Source organism: Drosophila takahashii, chromosome 3R (assembly GCF_030179915.1).
Source record: "Drosophila takahashii strain IR98-3 E-12201 chromosome 3R, DtakHiC1v2, whole genome shotgun sequence".
In the NCBI taxonomy this organism is placed as follows: domain Eukaryota; kingdom Metazoa; phylum Arthropoda; class Insecta; order Diptera; family Drosophilidae; genus Drosophila; species Drosophila takahashii.
Window position 1 is genome coordinate 21,143,881 of NC_091681.1, and position 19,565 is coordinate 21,163,445.

The 19,565-nt window shown below is 44.1% G+C and overlaps 8 protein-coding genes across 9 annotated transcripts; 2 read left to right on the plus strand and 6 right to left on the minus strand.

Annotated features, from left to right (window-relative positions):
• Nucleotides 1-38: 38 nt before the first annotated feature.
• Nucleotides 39-1,761, minus strand: LOC108056534 (short-chain specific acyl-CoA dehydrogenase, mitochondrial). Its single transcript, XM_017140347.3, has 3 exons — nucleotides 1,614-1,761; nucleotides 1,311-1,550; nucleotides 39-1,138 (listed from the first exon to the last, which is right to left on the minus strand). The coding sequence occupies exons 1-3, from the start codon at nucleotides 1,645-1,647 to the stop codon at nucleotides 165-167; spliced, it is 1,248 nt and encodes a 415-aa protein (XP_016995836.3). The 5' UTR covers nucleotides 1,648-1,761; the 3' UTR covers nucleotides 39-164.
• Nucleotides 1,762-4,530: 2,769 nt separating this feature from the next.
• Rsbp15 (Radial spoke binding protein 15) lies at nucleotides 4,531-6,096 on the plus strand. Its single transcript, XM_017140355.3, has 4 exons — nucleotides 4,531-4,783; nucleotides 4,849-5,327; nucleotides 5,394-5,474; nucleotides 5,535-6,096. Exons 1-4 carry the CDS (start codon nucleotides 4,600-4,602, stop codon nucleotides 6,066-6,068), a joined length of 1,278 nt encoding a protein of 425 aa, XP_016995844.2. The 5' UTR covers nucleotides 4,531-4,599; the 3' UTR covers nucleotides 6,069-6,096.
• Nucleotides 6,097-6,173: 77 nt separating this feature from the next.
• LOC108056545 (chymotrypsin-1) lies at nucleotides 6,174-7,128 on the minus strand. The gene is made up of 3 exons (XM_017140358.2): nucleotides 7,062-7,128; nucleotides 6,406-7,001; nucleotides 6,174-6,335 (listed from the first exon to the last, which is right to left on the minus strand). The coding sequence occupies exons 1-3, from the start codon at nucleotides 7,126-7,128 to the stop codon at nucleotides 6,174-6,176; spliced, it is 825 nt and encodes a 274-aa protein (XP_016995847.2).
• Nucleotides 7,129-7,486: 358 nt separating this feature from the next.
• On the minus strand, nucleotides 7,487-8,540 carry LOC108056539 (chymotrypsin-1). The gene is made up of 3 exons (XM_017140352.3): nucleotides 8,376-8,540; nucleotides 7,703-8,304; nucleotides 7,487-7,642 (listed from the first exon to the last, which is right to left on the minus strand). The coding sequence occupies exons 1-3, from the start codon at nucleotides 8,464-8,466 to the stop codon at nucleotides 7,487-7,489; spliced, it is 849 nt and encodes a 282-aa protein (XP_016995841.3). The 5' UTR covers nucleotides 8,467-8,540.
• A 3,160-nt stretch (nucleotides 8,541-11,700) lies between these two features.
• Nucleotides 11,701-14,776, plus strand: LOC108056543 (chymotrypsin-1). The gene is given in 3 exon segments (XM_017140356.3): nucleotides 11,701-12,308; nucleotides 12,310-12,331; nucleotides 12,625-14,776. Coding segments are annotated over 3 exon segments (798 nt in total). The 3' UTR covers nucleotides 12,793-14,776.
• On the minus strand, nucleotides 14,009-15,118 carry Pglym87 (Phosphoglyceromutase 87). Its single transcript, XM_017140349.3, has one exon. It carries the CDS (start codon nucleotides 15,033-15,035, stop codon nucleotides 14,175-14,177), a length of 861 nt encoding a protein of 286 aa, XP_016995838.3. The 5' UTR covers nucleotides 15,036-15,118; the 3' UTR covers nucleotides 14,009-14,174.
• Nucleotides 15,119-15,204: 86 nt separating this feature from the next.
• Nucleotides 15,205-17,074, minus strand: Cyp313a5 (Cytochrome P450 313a5). 2 transcript variants are annotated; one of them, XM_070217248.1, is made up of 7 exons: nucleotides 16,921-17,074; nucleotides 16,662-16,862; nucleotides 16,405-16,590; nucleotides 16,280-16,352; nucleotides 16,098-16,224; nucleotides 15,467-16,034; nucleotides 15,205-15,413 (listed from the first exon to the last, which is right to left on the minus strand). In XM_070217248.1, the coding sequence occupies exons 1-7, from the start codon at nucleotides 17,072-17,074 to the stop codon at nucleotides 15,253-15,255; spliced, it is 1,470 nt and encodes a 489-aa protein (XP_070073349.1). In that variant the 3' UTR covers nucleotides 15,205-15,252. The 2 variants fall into 2 exon arrangements, with proteins under 2 accessions (XP_070073349.1, XP_070073350.1); XM_070217249.1 differs by lacking the exons at nucleotides 16,662-16,862; nucleotides 16,921-17,074 and having other exon boundaries at nucleotides 15,222-15,413; nucleotides 16,280-16,336; nucleotides 16,405-16,507.
• A 440-nt stretch (nucleotides 17,075-17,514) lies between these two features.
• On the minus strand, nucleotides 17,515-19,342 carry Cyp313a2 (Cytochrome P450 313a2). The gene is made up of 7 exons (XM_017140357.3): nucleotides 19,186-19,342; nucleotides 18,926-19,126; nucleotides 18,680-18,865; nucleotides 18,551-18,623; nucleotides 18,367-18,493; nucleotides 17,735-18,314; nucleotides 17,515-17,672 (listed from the first exon to the last, which is right to left on the minus strand). Exons 1-7 carry the CDS (start codon nucleotides 19,340-19,342, stop codon nucleotides 17,515-17,517), a joined length of 1,482 nt encoding a protein of 493 aa, XP_016995846.3.
• Between the last annotated feature and the right edge of the window lie 223 nt (nucleotides 19,343-19,565).

Genomic DNA, 19,565 nt, shown 5'->3' on the forward strand with positions numbered 1-19,565 from the left:
CAAATTTAGTTTGTTTTAATTTATTTTATAAATGCATTTCTGTAGTACAAATTAATATATGCGATTAAAAGTATTTACTCTAGTACTACGGCAACTTAAAATTGGGTTTCTCAAATAAGAGTAAATGCAATATTTCGGATTTGTCTTCCAGTTCTACGATAAAATCACTCCCTGCCCAATTCTTGGAGCACTGCGTTAGCAATCACGATCCTTTGGATCTCCGAGGTTCCCTCGTAGATCTCCGTGACGCGGGCGTTCCGGTAGTACATCTCCGCGGGCAGATCGGTGGTGTAGCCCATCCCGCCCAGCACCTGGATGCACTGGTGGGCGCAGAAAGTGGCCGCCTCGGAGGCGTGAAGCTTGGCCATGGCCGCCTCCTTGGTGATGGGCAGCCCGTTGTCCTTTAGCCAGGCGGCGCGCCAAGTGAGCAGCCTGGAAGTCTCCACCCGAGTGGCCATGTCGGCCAGCTTCTGCTGGATGAGCTGCATCCGCGCCAGCTGCTTCCCGAAGGCCACTCTCTTCTGCGAATAGTCGACGGCCAATTCCAGGGCAGCTTGAGCGATTCCTGTGGCCTGGGCGGCGATTCCGATCCTTCCGCAGTCCAGGGACTGCATGGCTATCTTGAAGCCATCGCCGGGAGCTCCAAGGACTCGGGATCGAGGCACCTGGACATCCTCCAGCACAAGCTGGCATGTCGACGTGGCCCGCATGCCCATCTTGCTCTCCTTTTTGGCTATCGAAAGTCCTTGAACATCCTTGGGCGTGAGAAAGGCAGTGATTCCCTTGTGCTTCAGGGCCTTGTCCACCGTGGCGAAGACTATTCCACCGCTGGCCTCCTTTGAGTTTGATATCCACGCCTTGGTGCCGTTGAGTATGTAGCTATCTCCGTCCAATTTGGCCGTAGTGCTGGCAGCTCCTGCATCCGATCCGTTTCCGGGTTCCGATAGAGCGTAGAAGGCGATGTGATCACCCTGGGTGTAGGGCACCAGGAAATCCCGCTTCTGATCCTCCGTTCCGTGCTGCTGCACTGCACCCAGGTACAGGTTATTCACGCCCATCACGATAGACACTGCTGCATCGCCGCGAGCCACCTCCTCCATGCCAATTGCATAGGCCTGGTAGTCGAGTCCGGAACCACCTGTTAGGGGAATTCAAAATTAGATCAAGAAATTACAGGAAAACATCAAAAATATCTATAAGTCCCTTGATTTTACGGATGATTTTGGGTTAGTTAATGTGTATTTGCCTTTCAGATTTTCATCTTATATCATACTAATTTCTTTCTGGATAATCTTTTTTCAGGTACTCACCGTACTCCTCCCGTACCGCCACCGCCATCAGGCCGAGTTCCCCCAACCGGCGGATCTGTTCCGCCGGAAAGAGCTCCTTTCGATCATGGTGCCGGGCCTTAGGCGCCAGTTCCGCATTGGCAAACTCACGACAAGTCTTCTGAAGAATCTGGTGGGTCTCGGGCAGGGCGGCCAGGCAGGCGATTCCCCTGTCTCCACCTCCGATTCTCCGCACACTCCATGCGCCGCTCGATCGTTGACCTGCGAATGGGGGAAGGCGGCAAATCGATCATCCATGTGGTCGTGAATCACCCAGTTGCTCACCCAACGTCCGCGCCACTCTGATCAGCTGCTGCATTCCGTCGTCCAACTGATCCCAAGCTGGTAGTGCCGAAGCTTTCTCCACAGTTTTCGCTTTCGTCGAAAACGATCGAAATAGAACCGCGGAAAACAGCTTTTATAAGTAGCTTTCGGCGGCGAATTTCAAGGCAGGGGCGTCTATTTGGGGTTCGGGGGGTCTTTAATCTTAAAAACATATAGTAAAAAAAAAACTAGACAGAGAAAAATTTTTCTTTTAAATTTTTGTTTAAAGAATAATTTTATTTAATTATGAAACCCCCTCTGCGCACGTCTCTGTTTTTTAAATATAGAACTTTAACTATATATGGCTACCTTCCATAATCGAAAGTTGTTTGTTTTGGAGCTATCTTTGTAAAATTACCGAGGAGCCGGGCTAAAGATCAGCTGGAAATGAAAGAAAAGGAAAGCGGTTCAATGGTTTTTGGACAAGAGAATCCATCGGGAACCTTGTTGATTTCCGATACCGGCTGAATAATTAAGCAATGCTAATTCCCGATACACACCCACTTTCGATGAGGGGTACAAAGTCCTAGCACTTTTTCCTGAACAATATATCAAATAAAAACACCTCTTAACGAGGTAAAAAACTAGTGACGACCGCACCTTCAACATACAAAAGTTCTGATATCAACATTTGTGACGAAAAATTATTACACTCGTCATTAAATAGACTTTCTAATATTTTCTCATTCGGCCCGCCCTAGCAAACTATTCCAACCTTTTTCCCTTCACAGGCATTTTCTATTGCAGCGTGCCGAATGAGAAAATATTAGAAAGTCTATTTAATGACGAGTGTAATAATTTTTCGTCACAAATGTTGATATCAGAACTTTTGTATGTTGAAGGTGCGGTCGTCACTAGTTTTTTACCTCGTTAAGAGGTGTTTTTATTTGATATCAGAAGTTTTTGTTTGTTTACTTTTGCTCTCATAGGAGCTAATATATACATTTAAATTTAAATTGGTCAATCATAATTTTTAAACTATTGTATTTTAACAAATTGAGTTAAAAAGGCGTTGAAGTATTTCAAAATACCTTTTAAACGAGGTATAGCACATGTCTGTACCTTTAGTAGTGTAGAACTTACAAACTAACGAAATTTAGCTATTTTTAGCTCTTTCCCGCTAAAGTAGCGGCTTTTTCCAAAAGTCGTAGAACAAAAGATTCCTATATGGAACTCTTAAGTGCAAATTTACTGATTCCATGACCCTAAAATACAGTTCGGATACCCTCCCACAAAATTCAATACTCAGGGAGCGTTAATTGTTCGAGCTGGCAACAGTGGCTATTTTCGTATAAAAATAACTATTAAACGTGACTTTTTACAGTAATGTGTTATATACCAAAATTTAAGGAATCTCAAGGGCTATACAGTTTAAGGTTTTAAAGAAAATCGTTAGAGCCGTTTTTGAAAAAAATAAAAAAAAGCTAAAAAAAAAGTTTTAAAAAATTGTCTTTTGTTTATATTTTTTTAACTATTACATTTACACAAATTGCATATAGAAGGCGTTTATAGCATTTCAAAATACCTTTCAAACGAGATGCAGCACAAGTCTGTAGCTTTAGTAGTATAGAAGTTACGGCTTTCCGAATTTTAGCTATTTATAGCTGTTTTCCCGCTAAACTAGCGAGTTTTTCCAAAAGTGGTAGAACAAAAGTTTTTTATATCGATGTGATGAACGTCATATCAAATTTTCAGAACTTAAAAAACATGTTTTGGACAAGTGGACAAGTGGACAAGTGGACAAGTGGACAAACTGACAAACAGAATTAAATTTTCATTTTGGGAAGAAGAAGAAAATCTTATTTTGGCTATAACTTTTGAACGGAGCGTCGGATTTTGACAAATGACCCCTCATTCGACGGGTATTTTCAAAAGGAATACAAGTAAATCATTGCGAGGGGGCATTTATCCCCACCGGCCCCAACAGCTCCAAATTTCTAAATTTTTACTTTTTCACTTTCACCGCTCTCTCTCCCAATCCAATTGATTTTCTTAAAGTCTTGGTATGCAATCCTTTAAGTTTTTGCAATACCTTTCGATTGGTGTATTACTCATTACGATCTGACTATCACAGCAGATTTTAATTTCTTCGTGTATATATAGTAGTCGCCTTCGCACACTCTCCTGGTGCGCTTCGTCACTACATGGACTGCCGTCCATAGTGACAAGTGGAATTTCAAATTATTGCCCTTTGCATATTAAAAAGCAAGTGCTGACTTGGAAATTACAAGAGACACGTGTTACATAAGAGTTTGATAATGCCGCAATGTTTGACTAACCTTCAAATGTTTATGAAAGTGATAACAAAGCTATGCAAATTATCTTAGGGCTCAAGTCAACACAGTAGCAAAATTTTAAATGAAACTGCACTTTTCTGCTCTGGTTATGTAATTGGAATAGTATGTTAAAACAGTCGAAGGCCGTTTTAAAAAACCAAAAAGTCTTAAGGGAAAACCAATTTTCATTATTTGGTTTAAAACAAAGCTATGCATATTAGGATGGGCTTACGAAGGCAATATGGCTTACAGTTAGGATCCACTTCTTAAGGACTTTTTACTAACAACACTCGTCACACTTATACTAACGCCATCTGACGTAAATAAACCGAACTCGAAAATTATACATGGTACTAGAAGTTCGCTGCCTCACCGTGTAGAAAACTCGACTGTGTAGATTAAATATAAGACTTTTTTCGTCATAAAGAAGTCTTGGCCAACTCGAGGTCATGTGGCTTAGGTCTCGAATTTAGGCTAACACGCAACAAGGAACAAGAGGCTTTACTGTATTTTCATGTTTCAGTTAGTAGCCAACGACAATCTTAGGCACTAAAATCATAGTAGCCAAAAAAAAAACTGCCACATCCCTGAATTCCCATATTCTTTCCAACTAAGCTGTTGACCGATCAAAATTGTAGAATTTTTGCAATACATATTTTTAAAAAACCTAGATGAATTATCTAATTCAACGCGGAAAGATGCGCCAGCAGGCGATAAATGTTCCAGAGGGACTGCCGGAACTTCTATCCGATGTTACAAGGGAGGTTCTACGATGTCAGCCGAAGAAGGAGTGCCTCTGCCAGTTCATCATAGACTATCTGCACTCTGTTATCGTGACCAGGGAGAAGGCACTGGGTGAGTTACTAATGGAAAATAATTCTAAATCGTATCTAAATACTAAGTACCATCTCCTGTTGCAGTGGCCAAGACCATTTTGGACCGGGCTTTGCGACAGGTGGACAGCATAATATCGGACCTCTGTGTCTGCGATTTGTCCAGGGAGAAGTCCGAGTTGATGGCCCAGGTTCTGGAGGATTGTTTCCGCAACTTCCTGGAGAAACGGCGCTGCGAGATGCGGCGCGGCAAGCAGACGATAAACTTCGAGGACGTGGACATTCTGGAGGAGCTGCTGCAGAAGTGCAAGTTCTCGGACGAGGAGCTGATCATGTCGCGTCCGGCCATCGAGAGTGCCTACAAGCGCTTCGTGGAGGCCTACATGTCCGCCGAGCGTGGAGCCGATGGAACCGAACTGCTCTACCAGTACTTCCGGGATCGGGAGCTGAAGCGGATTAACGAGGCAATGCGCCAACAGGCGGCCATCACAATTCAGGCCGCTTGGCGTGGCTATTGGGTCCGCATGCAGTTTCCCCAGGAAGTGTGCGTGTGTGTTTGCGCGGCGGTAAGTTTAGAGATATATTTGGGGTTTTTTTCTTTAAAGCTGGCATTGATTTTTTGATTCCACCAGGAGAAGGAGGACGACGAGGAGGAGAAACGCAAGCAAGAGGCAGCGAGCATCCTGCAACGATTCTTCCGCAAGGTCATGTTGGTAAGTAAGGGAAGAGATTCAAAATAAGTTTCCTATAGGTAACTCCTTTTTGTTTTTCAGCGTGCTGCCACCAAACCTATCGAAGATCCCTGTGCGGAACCCTCGGATGCCACGGAGCATGGAACGACGGCAGCGACATCTTCGACAAAGAGTGGGTATGATGATGAAACTGTTCTGGCGACAGCGGTGGCTACTGCCGCTCCAAGTGCTGCTCCTAGTGCTCCAGGAACTGCTGCTCCGACTGCTCCGGCAACTGCTGCTACAAGTGCTGCAGCAACGGCTCCTCCAACTGCTCCGGCCACGGCTCTGCCATCGGACACCGGTTTGGCAGAGCCAGCAGATCAAGCTCCACCGGAGGGGGCCGAACCAGGAGAAGCTCCGCTGGAAGAGGCACCTCCGGCCGACGAGGCTGCACCACCACCGGCAGAGGATTCCGCACCACCAGCCGCAGAGGAAGCGGCACCACCTCCTGCCGAAGAAGCTGCACCACCAGCTGCTGAAGAGTCAGCACCACCGCCCGCTGAGGAACCTCCAAAGGCGGAGGAGGCCGCTCCACCAGCTGAAGAATCCCCCGCCGAAGAAGCCGCCGAGTAGATGAAGCTATAATATATTTTTTTTCTTAGTTTTCCTTAATTGTTAAATTGATTTTCCCTGCAAGTGATTAAATCGATCTGAAGGATCTGAAGATCTATTTTTCCTCTACGATTCCATTTGATCTCCTATCCATTCACTGAAGGTTGAGACCCGAGTGTAGACATCCGGAGAGATGTAGAGACCACAAACAACCAGGCCATAGGACACGATGCCCACTTGCTTGAGGCCATTTTCCGTTTGCATTACCAGAGGTCCGCCAGAGTCGCCCTAAAATAAAATTATTATATTATTATACATTAAATTATCTTAATATTTAATTCATTTTAATTCAACTCACCGAACAGGCCCCTCTAAAAGGTCCTATTGCGCATATTTCCGTATCCGTGACGCTCTCCATGCCCGCATCTCGGCACTCCCTGTTCGAGATCGTGTGGTAACTCATCCGCTGGAGTACATTTGGATAGTTGACTTCGTCCAGAAAGGGAAAGGGCACCGGTAAGCGGAGGCCCCAGCCCGTCAGGGTCACCGGAACTCCACCGCCCACGAACTCTTTTTTCTGAGATTTATACTCAATGGAAGTAATGCTGCCATTGTTCAGTTTCAAAGGAGGTTCAATGGACAGCACGGCAAGATCGCTGGTCACCAGTTCTTGGTATTTGGGATGGATACTGTAGGATAGAACCTTGGAGCGGGAGCCCTTCTCGTTTAGACCCCTGATTCCAGCCACCACAGACATGCGACTGGCATTTAACCCCTGACAACAGTGGGCTGCTGTTAGGATGCGATTGGGAGCTATGATGGATCCACCGCAGAAATGCATTTGACCCGCACGGGTTTTGTACTGCAGGGAAACCTGGTAGGGTATATGTTCGCCGGGTGGGACATCAGCACCTCCCACAATCCTATGAGGTGTATATCCACTGGGTTGACGAGCTGTTTGAGTATAGATTTCATTAACCTTGATCATCTTATATTAATCCAATTGACACTCACAATTCAGTCTGCCAAACACTCCTCCCACAACTATAACTCCGATCATTAGTAACTCAGTCAGACCCATCGTTCTTTCGTTAATGCCAATGGCTTTCCATCTGCCACGGTACTTAAACAAAAGCCAGGCCCCCATTAGAGAAGCAATTTGCATTTGTATCGCAAATATCTGGGGCACTTTGGCTACTTGGTTATGCCATTAAATTTGATCTTGAAATTGAAATTATAATGAGGTGCGATGCTGGTAAAGTAACCTAGTTAGCTGGCTGGCAAATATCTCAATGGGATGTGTAGTTCTTTGCCATGGAATGCCTAATTTATTATCTAATTATTATCAATAATTACGGATTGCTTTGAATACCAATAGAAAGCTGGTGATTTTATTTAATTGAAGACTTGAAATGTTTTTTTTTTTTCAACTTTATAATTTAAGCCATTCTTTCTTTTATCCAACCATCGAACATGGACACTCGGGTGTAGACATCGGGGCTGTTCGAGGCGCAAAAGGCAGTGCCATAGGAAACCACGCCCACCTGTTTGTAGGACTCACCGTTCTTCATGACCAAAGGACCACCAGAGTCGCCCTGATAACGAATAATCAGTCATTATATCTCTTCCAAACATAATCTAAATAATCTACTCACATTACAAGCTCCCTTGCCGAATCTTTCCAAGGCACAAATCTCAGTATCCGTCAGTTGGGTCATCGTCTGCTTGCACTTTGAATTACTCAGTGTCTTGTAGTTGAGTTTCTGCAGCACAGTGGGGTATTTGGCGAAGGGTCCTGTGCCAAAGTGGAAGACCGAGCCCCAGCCGGTGAGGAGCACCTCCTGGTCGGCTCCAACCAAATCCGAGCCACTCACATCGATGGTGGACACTCGCTTCTCGTCCAACTCGAAGGGCGGATCAATCTTGAGGATGGCAATGTCGCTGGTCACCAGCTCCTGGTAGTTGGCGTTCATCTCGTAGGACTGCACCTGAGATCGGAAGCCGGAGCTATCGTTGAGATCCCTGATCCCGGCCACCACGCTAATGCGACTGGCATTCTGGCCATTGACGCAGTGGGCGGCGGTGAGGACGCGATTCGGGGCCACAAGGGATCCGCCACAGAAATGCCTGAGCTGGCCACTGCGGGTTCGGAACTGCATGGACACCTGGTAGGGAACGTACTCATCCTCGGGCACATCGTAGCCGCCAACCACGCGCTCCTGGGAATTAGTGTCTGCCTCCTCGAAATATTTGTCCACTGGAGAAAATCATGGATTTTAGTAGGGAAAATAAATAAAATAAATAATATTAAAATTACATTTTACTTACAGTCGATGACATTGCCCATGGGCTTACTTTCGACCAACTCGAGGGAAGAGAAGGCTGCCACAAGCAGCACAAAATAAGTTACTCCGTTCATGGTAGGACTGAGCTTGCAACTAGCCGAGAATCAGAGGTTTATATACGCATCGAAGAGCCCCAATTAATTGGGGTTTTTCGTTCTACTCAGTTCATTTGAATTTTATCTAGTGCAGCTGTGGGCGGTCGTCCCACCTCGTGTAGTACTGGGTTACAAGGTCGCTGGGCAGCGATAGCAGTGGCCTAGGCGATAGGAACACAAACAATTCGGAAGGGGAGACCTAATATAAAGGTTGTGGTTTAAGCCAAACTAAGGTTTACTTTATTTCAGGGGGTGTAAAGATTTTTTGTCTCTCGAACCCATACATCATTGCTCTAAAAAGCGATCTTCTGAATTTCCTGGGAATAACACCTACGCAAAAGGTAGGACAGAGTCACTAAAAGAATCAGAAACACAGACAGACTCCCGAAGTTGGAGCTCCAGAGTTTTAATCAGCGAATAATTTAAATATTCCGATTAAACAAGCCACTGCGGACATTTCTTTTAATTCATTGTGCATTGGACGGGGAGACAAGGAGACCTGCCGCTGGCAATCAGCACCTCGGACACCTTGGACACCTCGAAGGCAGTTTCGGTTTCAACTGCAGCTTCGATGCCAGACAGCAGCTCCAGCCATCCAGCCATCCACATGTTCGATGCAAATCAGGCTCCATTGCGCCGTCGAGTTCTACCTCAATTCCATTGCTCCTTCCATGGGCGGGCTGCGAAAGTGCTATCTGGTCCACATTCGGAGTCAGATGTGTCAGTTCCGGGCCTGATTGCATCCAGCTAATGAATCATTTTGGCTGTAGCTGCAGTTGGACCTGGAGGCAGACTTCTGGGAGCTGTGTGTGGCGCACGGGCGCGAATTAATTATGCACACCTCTCGGTTCCGACTGCAGATCCTCCTTCCCCCCTTTTTGGCATCCTGGCTGCCGTTGAGGTCTTGATCTTTGGACTTCTGTGTTAATTGTCCTGGGCCGCAATGCAGCGCCTCGAAGTTGCCAGCCAGCGAACCGATTTGAACCCGAAATGGCTTTATTATATCGCCAGCAAGGTAGCCGCCCCATCCACAGGATGTGTCTGGGGATCTGGCGATCTGGAGATCCCACTCTGGCGCCGTTTGTTAATTGGACCACCCTGGAAAGGCATGACTTATCCGCGGACTTTATGCTTAATTCCTGCCTCTAATTTGCATGTGAGACTCCAGGTTGACGGGTTAATCCGTGTGTTAACTCATTAGGCTTTGTTTAAGCAAGGGAAACTTAATCAGGCACAGGGACACCCAGGAAAATGGTGTTTTGGTTTTTAAGAAAAAAATCTGATAGAGATTAAAACGAATAAATATTGAAATATACTACGTAGATAATTTCCAGTTAATTATGATATATTTTATTTAGGTACACTAAAACGGATTTGTTTTTTGAAATTTTTCTTTATTTTATATTTCCTTTTAAACTCTAAAGACATTTCTTTCTTATTAAGAAACTATATTCAAAACAGGTTGTCACTGCAATCCAAAATCAAAACAGAAGAAAAAAACTTTTGCGATTCCGCAAAACGATGCTCAAAATTCCCACTAATAAAATGCACTTTAATCATTTCATCATCATCAGCGGAGTTCCCGAGACCATATCCTCCTCGACGGGGACTTGTGGATGGGATCGGTTCGGTGTTAACAAGATAAGCATCCTGCCTGTCCGCTCCGACGGGACGCCATCATTATTATGACATTTTGTTTGATTGCCCGCCCCGCCGTTGCCCTCGTTCTTGGCCATGTTCCGTGTTGGCCAGCCAACTTCTGTAGAATTGTGCGTGTGGCCCAGAAGAACAACACAACTGGCCAACTCAGCTGAAGTGAGCATTCATTCTCAGTGCAATTTTTATGGGCTTTTTGTTTTCGGGATTCGTTTTCTTGTTTGTCTCTTTGCCGCCAACGTCTTCGGCTTGATTTATTGGCCAACTTCATAAGACCAGGCCGCTGGTTTTACGATCTGTCTGGAGTGGGAGAAGTGGCAGTTAATATACCAGGCGGTAAGTCCAGTAGCAACTCGGGAAGGGTATTGCTAACCATGCTGATTTCAGGGGTCAATCGAGAGCATCGAAATGAACAGGTGGGGAAAGCAATGAAATATTCCTCTGGTTCGACCTGTATGCAAATGATTATGACCGATGCCAACATAAACAAACGGGATCAGCCTGGTTAGCCGAATGAGTTTTCCGCTTCGCAGGCAATTAATTTTCGCACTCGTTTCCAAGTGGAAAATTAATTGCGTGTTTTGCATAATCAGTAAATTGGTCGTTTATTTTAGTACTTAATTTGTTCAGAATCGCACTACGAGGTGCACCTAAGTTTCTCGTTTCCCTCGCGAATCCAAATCCTATAAATTATGACTCTGGACCCCAGCACATGCAGCGATCTGCCATTGGCTCTGTGCCCAGAGAGCATTGGGCAAATTAAACAGATTTTTATTTGCAAATCAGATAAGAGATCATGCCACAGAGCAGCGGCCAGATACGAATGCGCGTTTGGTAAGATAAAAACGGTATCCAGCTAGAGCTGGCTTAATATTTATCGGTCGCGTGAGCGTGTTACCTAATTGATGACAACAGGTAGGCGCTTCTGTCAAGCGCGCTCTTATGATGGGATCGCTGGACTGGTGGATCGGATCCCTGCTAGCTTATGATAACCAGGCACGCAAGGCGACAACTGAATGTGCAGGAGCGGAGCAGCAGGAGATCCGAATCAACTACTGTTTGGACTGAAATGTTTTCGAAAGTTGTGACATACCAATGTTTCAATAAATAAAATTAAGGTTATCAACTAGACACGCAATATCAAAAATTTCTTGAAAACAATATAAATTTTTATACATTTTGTTTTATATAAATTTGGTTTTGAGTTATTTCTAAGAATTTTTGTCAGCTATTGGTATACAATAAACTTTATTGAATAAAGTGAAGGTCTAGAATGGCGTCGCTTCGCCTAAATAATTTAATACATTTAATAATGATTAAATTACTAAGTGTTTTGTCAAGTGTATATAAAACCAATACTGTTATTTATAGAAGATACTTGGGGAAGGTTACCCCAATTCAACCCACATTACATTATTTCAAGATCACAAACATTTACATGTTTGCATCGCCAAATAAATGATAAGACTGCTCTTCGTGGAGATGTATAAAATGCACGGGTTGCACTCCCAACCCATTCATTCACTTACCGTTGTAAACGGGGTATCATTCTCAGAAATGGCAGTTCTACAGCTCTTGTGTTTCCTCCTGATCCTCCAGCAAGGGTTGGCTGATGTGGTGACCCCGATTACGGAACCACCCACCAGGATTAATGGTGGGCAGCTGGTGAACGAGACGGTGCCCTTCCAGGTGTCCCTGCAAATGCAACGTCGTGGTCGCTGGCAGCATTTCTGCGGAGGATCAATTGTGAGCGGTCAACATGTCCTTACGGCGGCCCACTGTATGGAGAAGATGAAGGTGGAGGATGTCAGCGTGGTCGTTGGGACACTCAACTGGAAGGCTGGTGGACTGCGTCACCGGGTGGTGACCAAGCACGTCCACCCGCAGTACTCCATGAATCCCCGGATCATCAACGACATCGCCCTGGTTAAGGTTACTCCTCCCTTCCGTCTGGGGCGATCTGATATCAGCACCATTCTCGTTGGGGGATCCGATCGGATTGGTGAAAAGGTTCCCGTCCGCCTCACCGGCTGGGGATCCACCTCTCCATCAACTTCCGCGGCAACTCTGCCGGATCAACTGCAGGCGCTGAACTATCGCACCATCTCGAACGAGGAGTGCAACCAGAAGGGATTCCGGGTCACCCGAAATGAGATCTGCGCCCTGGCAGGGTCAAGGGGCATGTGTGGTAAGTCGAATTATTTCTTTAAAAACTAACACCATACCATCCATATTATTCCCGCTTATAGTAAATCAGATTTATTTTTTTTAAATATTTAAAGCTTTAAAAAACATTCGGAATATTATGAAAATGTTTGTTTCTATATCTATATGATTTTAATACTCCACACATTATTTTATACCCTGAAAAGTGGATTGAACTTATCGAATTTATGCCTTAATCTTTCGAAACTTATAAATAATGATAAGTGTGGGATAAAGCTAAATTAAGAACTAAATAATGTAATCTATTTATTTCAGGGCGACTCAGGTGGACCGCTGATTAGGCCCGGTCCCCAGCCGCATCTCGTGGGCATTGTCTCCTACGGCTCATCCACCTGCGCCCAGGGCAGGCCCGATGTCTACACACGCGTGTCCAGTTTTTTGGCCTACATCAGCCAGGTGATCAACCAGGATCTGGCCCAATAAATTCCGTCCTGCAGCGCATAAATAAACCATGGCTGGCCTGAAATTCCTGAGAGTCTTGCGTTCTTGGCTATTCATTCGCCCCTTTCTTCGTTTTTGGCGACTAATTAAAAATCTTGTTCAATATTCGCCACAGCCAGAGGGAAGGCGGAGGAGTCTGGGTGGAGTCCACACAGTCGCTGGGTCGCCTCTCCATCTTCATGGTCTAGGCTTGGCCCGACTCCAGCTAAAAACTTGGGCTGCCGCCTGCCAGGGCGACCATGATAAATGCAAAAAGCAATTTATCGCGCATTTAACTCAATTCAGTTTCTTTATGGCAGCGGGTTGAGGATGTGGGGACGTGGGGATGGTGGAGCCTGCCACAAAGTTTCGCTGACACGCACACTGCTGCGAACTGCGAACTCCTCTCCAAAGACCGGGTCTTGTAATTCGATATTAGATTTTATGCGCGACAAATACGAAGTGCAAACATTTTTATGTTCCCGCCGTTTCTATGCTGCGATTGCTTCGGTTTGCCATGTGTAGTGGAAACGATTTAACGGGGCGCCGACTTTGACTTTAGCTTTAACTTTGGTCTCGACTCGACTGCGGCTGTGTAATTAAGTTCAAATAATGTGGAGCTCATGCTTTTTAGCGAGCTCCAAAGGAGCCTCTTCCTGCGGAGAAGCCAAATTTGCCTGCAGAATGCCGAAGAGCTCGTTTCACGCTCCCAATTTACTGGATCAAAGCTCGCCACGCTCTGCGGGCATAACATGGAAAATCTGGCCTCCTCTGAACTTCCATATATAGACAGCTAACAGCGGGTCAAATGCGCAGAAAAAGACTAAACCACCCAAACCCGAACCCATCTCATCCCGAGGCAATCTGAGTCTCGCAGCCACTGCTCACCATATAAATTCATTTAGATCAATCAATTCAATTTGTTTGTCAATAAGCCCTAAATGAGTATTTCATTTAAACAAATTAAAATTCGACCCATTTGGAATGCCAGAGGCTGCGCGGACTCATCCCGCAGCAATTAAAATTGACGCGACACACTCGATTCCCTGATTTCTTAAACGAGCGCAATGGAAACACATATAAATACGGCTGGACTTTGGCTCTGGCTCAGACCCAGAGACCCATACCCTGGGACCCATAGCTCTATAGCTGTAGCTTTAGAGTCCAAGGGACCAAGAGACCAATGGCCAGACCATCGTTGTTGACTCTTCATTGTCAATTAAAATCAAATAAATTTATTTGCTGCTTGACATTCGCCTTGCCACAGTTTTCTCTCGCTTTTTTGGGCACTTTCGATCCGCTGTTTTTGTTTGGCATGCAAGTGCATTGAGCTGATTGCCCTGACCTTCCCAGGAGGAGAGTTGATATACCCAAAAACGATAAGATCACTTGGCTTTGCCCTGGTTGGCCACCGTTTCCATGGCCTTCTTAACCGTCTCCGGATCGCCGAGGAACTTTAAGGTGGCCAGGGGCTTGAGGTTCTCGTCCAGTTCGTAGACAAAGGGAATACCGGTGGGCAGGTTGAGGTTCATGATGTCCTTGTCGGAGATGCACTCCAGGTGCTTGACCACGCCCCTCAGGCTGTTGCCGTGGGCGGCCACCAGAATGCGCAGACCCTCCTTGATCTGCGGCACGATCACCTCGTTCCAGTAGGGCAAAGTGCGTTCGATGGTGAGTTTTAGGGATTCGGTTTTGGGGAACTCATCCGGTTTCAGTTGGTCCTTGTAGCGCGGATCCTCGACTATACAGGAGTAGTACTCGTGATCCTTCTCCATGGGCGGCGGCGGGGTGTCGAAGCTGCGGCGCCAGATCTGGACCTTCTCCTCGCCGAACTTCTTGGCGGTCTCGGCCTTGTTCAGTCCCGTCAGTCCGCCGTAGTGGCGCTCATTGAGGCGCCACGAGGAGCACACCGGGATCTTCTTGTGCTCGCTGGACTTCAGGACGGCCGTGAGGGTGTCTTGGGCTCTGGACAGCACCGAGGTGTGGGCCACATCGAACTCCATTTTGGCCGCCTTGAGGGCACTGCCGGCGGCACAGGCCTCCTGCTGACCCTTCTCCGTGAGCTTGGCATCGAACCAGCCGCAGAACAGGTTCTTCTGGTTCCATTCGGACTCCCCATGCCGCACCATCACGATCCTGTACTTGCCCTGCTTCTCGGCCTGCTTTCCGCCGGAGGATGCCTTCGAGAAGGGGCAACGGCGACCCAGCATTTGGCCACACCACGAGTTCCTGGCCAGAGCCAACATTTTGGGACACTTGGAATTTGGAGTGATGAGAAAGTCTAAACGGTGTTCATTTCGAGTGTGTTTTCCAACTAAACTGATGAGGTCAACACTTGACAGTTGAGAGGTTTAATTTTAAAGGGCATACTTTGATGATTGTATTGTATTTAAAATTTTAATATTTTTTTTTGTTTAAACCATGCCTTGTTGTAAATTAGAAAATTCTATATTTAAAGCAATTTTAAGTCCTTCGTTCAATTTTTAATTTTGGTTGCTTAGCCAGCTTTATGGTGGTATTGTCAACGAACTCGAGGTCCTGGTATAAAAAGCTTGTACTCAGTTTATAATTTCGTAATATTTTAGCCAAAGCCAACTTTACAGATATCAGAGACAGTTTATAGCCTGAATTTAAATTCTGTTAATAAAAAATAAAAGTTATGCTTTAAATCACTCACCTAAGCAGGTTTTCTTGCCCTTAGAGAATGGTAAATATCCATAAGGGTGCCGGTTTCGTTTATTTACGGCAAGAAAGTTGTCGGGATTGAACTCCCCAGCCTTCGGACCCCAGACATCCGTATTTTGATGAGTGTGAAAAATATCGATCATTAAAGTTACGCCCTCGGGAATCTGAAACCCGTTTGAAAGTCGAATCTCCTGGGATGTTTGTCTTATGAGTAGTGGGACTGCAGGTATTAAGCGCAAAGTCTCTTGCAACACTTGATCCAAGTACACCAATTTCTCCACATCTCCATGGCTGAGTTCGGATCCTCCTACTGAAGGAAAGACTTCTGCCAGCTCCTCAAATACTTTATCCTGCACTTTTGGGAACATTGCCAAAAGGCTAAGCACATTGTTGACTGTTACTGACGTAGTATCAGATGCGGCAAATATAATATTTGAAAATTCGCCCATAACGTCGTCGTAAGAAAGGTCACCGTTCCTTACAAGATCTAAAATTCGATCGATTAGTGCTGGTTCTAAGCTGGTTTCTGAGCTTCTGCTTCCTAGCTTTTTATCAATGATCTAAAATAAATAGATATGGATATTTAAAGAGATAGATATTTAAGGCTTTTTAATCCGTCATACGTCTTTAATGAAGGCATTTGCCTGGGATGTGGCCTCCAGTCTTCTTCTTTCAAAGCCACTCAGCTTTCCAATGAACTTGTTTCGCAGCCAGGGCATCACAACTCCAAGGGGAATGAGTTCATTGAGGCTACGGTAGTAAAATAAGTTTATCATCATATTGTTTTAGAATTGAAGAGACTTACGACTTGTAGTTTTTCATCAGATTACCGTTGTTGTAGTTCGCTTTATTCTTTACATCGCTTCCCATTGTAATTTCTAAAATCATAAAGCTAAGAAAATAATTGGTTTGTACATCTATATTACTCACGAGCGGCTATTTTGAAGGACCATTTATTTAGTTCTGGCAGCAAGTTTATCTCTCCTTGACCCACGAATCCCTTAAGAGAGTCCACCAAAGAATTCGATTCATTGTTTAAAATGGGAACAAAACTAAGAATGGCATTATTCTTGAATAATGGACCAAATAGTTTTCGTCGTTCATGCCAATGCGTATCTATTATAAATGTTATAAGTTTGAAGTTCAATCTTTGAACTTGGAAAGTATTTCAAAATTTGTTCAATTACCCTTTAATGTCAAAAGTCCCGAACCAAGACAAGATGATATGGCTTTGTCTACGACAGAGCTCCTGTTGGTGCAATGCGGAGACATCAAAATATCCTCGACGATCCTCGGTTCGCAGGTTACCAAAACTGGTGTTAAACCAATCCACGTCATTCCGGTTTGTCCAAATATCTTAAAGAACATTGTACGCGAGCCTATATTACCTGCTTAGACGATTTTATTTAAGTTACATTGAGAAATTCAAAATCTGAATATATTTACGTTTCAGACGAATATATTCGTAGGCAAGTCCGATAAAGGGAAGTCCCATTGCTCCAGGCACCTTCAGCATCATAATGTAAAATCTCCGTCGAATCCATAGAAAATATATCCACAAAAGTATCGCAACGAAAATTAAAAATTGTAACGTGAGCATTTCAACTTCTCCTCTTTACTAAATTGAGATTAAGTAAGTAGGAGTCTGAAATTCGACGAAGCCTTATATAGGACAAAAAATACATAACATTTAATGGGAGTTATTTAATTGAGACAATTTCACCTTTAAATGAAAAGAAGACTATGGAACTCTTTTATTAAATTAAATATTGTCATACTTTCTGATTCGTAATTGGATATAAAGTGTAAGAGGTGTAATTAGCTGCTTTAAATCATGGAATTATAATTGTTTTTTGTATATTACAATGGAATTACAGTTACAGGAATTGTTTTCTGTCTTTTAACAATTCATCTAACTTTTGGGTACATTTAAAAAATAATTATTTTTTTTAACGCCAACCTATTGTGAATTTTATTACAAACTTAACGGGTCATGAAATATTCATATTTAGACAATTTACTGCATTCTAAAATCTACTTCTACCGTCGTTGAAAAGCCAGACGTGGGGACTTGACTAAGTTAATGACCATGTTGTCAACGAAGTCCAAGTCTTCATAACGAAATGAAGTGCTAAGTTCGTAGTTGGTGAGTATCTTGACTAAAGCTAGTTTAGCAGACATAAGACCATATCGCCAGCCTGCGAAAAATAATAAGAAATAATTATAACAATGTAAACTTCGTGTGAAGCGACCAACCAACCTATGCAGTTTCTCTTTCCCTTTGCAAATGGAATAAAGGCGTATGGATGCCTATTGGAGACTTTTTCCGGCAGAAAGTTATCTGGGTTAAACTTCTCTGCTTCCGGACCCCAAAAGTCCTTGTTGCGATGGATGCTGAATATGTCGACGCCAATCATAACTCCCTTGGGGACGATAACTCCATTAGATAGTGGCAAGTCGGCCATTGTATCCCTCGTGATGATAGGGATGGAGGGTATCAATCGCAACGCCTCATTTAGCACGCGATCCAAGTAAACCAATTTTTGGAGATCTTCGTTGGTAATTTCCAAGTCTTCGGCCGTTGGGAGGAGTTCCTTAATCTCGTTAAAGACCCTCTCCTGGCATTCGGGATGCATGGCCAGCAGCACGAGGGTATGATATACCGTATGAGCGGTCGTCTCAAAGGAAGCCACAACCATACCGTTACACTCGGATTTCAACTCCATAAAGGATATTTCGCCTTTTCGAAAAAGTTCAATTGCCTTATCGACAACAATTTTCATCTCGGACTCCGAATTATATGTAATTTCTGGCTTTGAGTGCAGCTTTTTGTTAATTATCTGGTTGAAAGAATTTGTTAAAATAACTGTTCGCTCGACTGTCTAAACTCACATTATCCATCATTTCACTAATCGGAGAATAGGCTCTTGTTAACCGCTTTTCAAGTCCGAAAAGCTTGGAAATCATTTTAATTTTGAAAAACGGCATCAAAGTATTAATTGTGATAAGATTTAAGATCCTGCAGAGAGTAGAACGATTTATGATGGAAAATTGTAACAGTTTTGACCCCACTTACGTCTTAAAGTTTTCCATTATTGTATCATTTTTTAAGTTTTTCTCTTCCTTAACATTGGTTCCCATAGTGGTCTCTGTGGACAATAATTGATAGGGCGATTCAAAGTGTTTGAATGGTTGAAATACTCACGGGCGGATATTCTAAATGACCATTTGAGTAGGTCTGGAAGTACATCTTTTTCGCCCTGACTGACAAAAGAGTCGAATAGGCTCACCAGCGATCTCGCTTCGTCATTGAAAATGGGAAGAAAGCTGAGCAAGATTTTTGGTTTGAAGGCGACATTCATATGCTTCCGACGCTCCATCCACTTGGATCCTGAAAATGTCCCAAAACATGTAAATCAATTAGAGATGAAAGTAGTCTAGTACCTCGTACCTTGTAGTGTCAATAATCCGTGTCCAAAAGAATGAGTAAACGCACTGACGGCCTGCCAGTTCCTGTTGACGCATGAAGATGACATAAAGATATCCTCGGCAGTTTTGGGATCCATTGTCAATACAAATGGCATTGTACCCAACCAGGTCAAAATAGTTGAGCCATTCATCCTTAGATATTTGGAGCGCATTCTTATTTTACCTGTCGACAAATAAGTTTTAGATATTTACTTACTAGCTCGGACTTTAAGTCCCACTTACGTTTATAGAAGAGAAAACACTCTATCGCAATTCCGATTATAGGTAGTCCCCAGGTTCCTGGCAACTTCAGCGATAGTAAATATAAATGTCTCCGACTCCAAAGAAAGTGGATCCAAAATAGGATTACCGCAACAATTAACAATTGCACCGAAATCATTTTATTCTACTTTTGTGCTTCTAAGCGAAGTGAGAGTAAATTTATATCTTAGAATTTGTTGAGTTCCAGTTAGCTTTTATACGCTGATGCTCCTCGAATTTATTTAGGAACCTATTTATGGCAATAACCTCCACAGCTTAATTACTCTGATACAAATTTACCTTTCAACTTTCAAATGTCTGTGCACGTCCATTTAAATTGACACCTTTTAAGGCTGCAAATG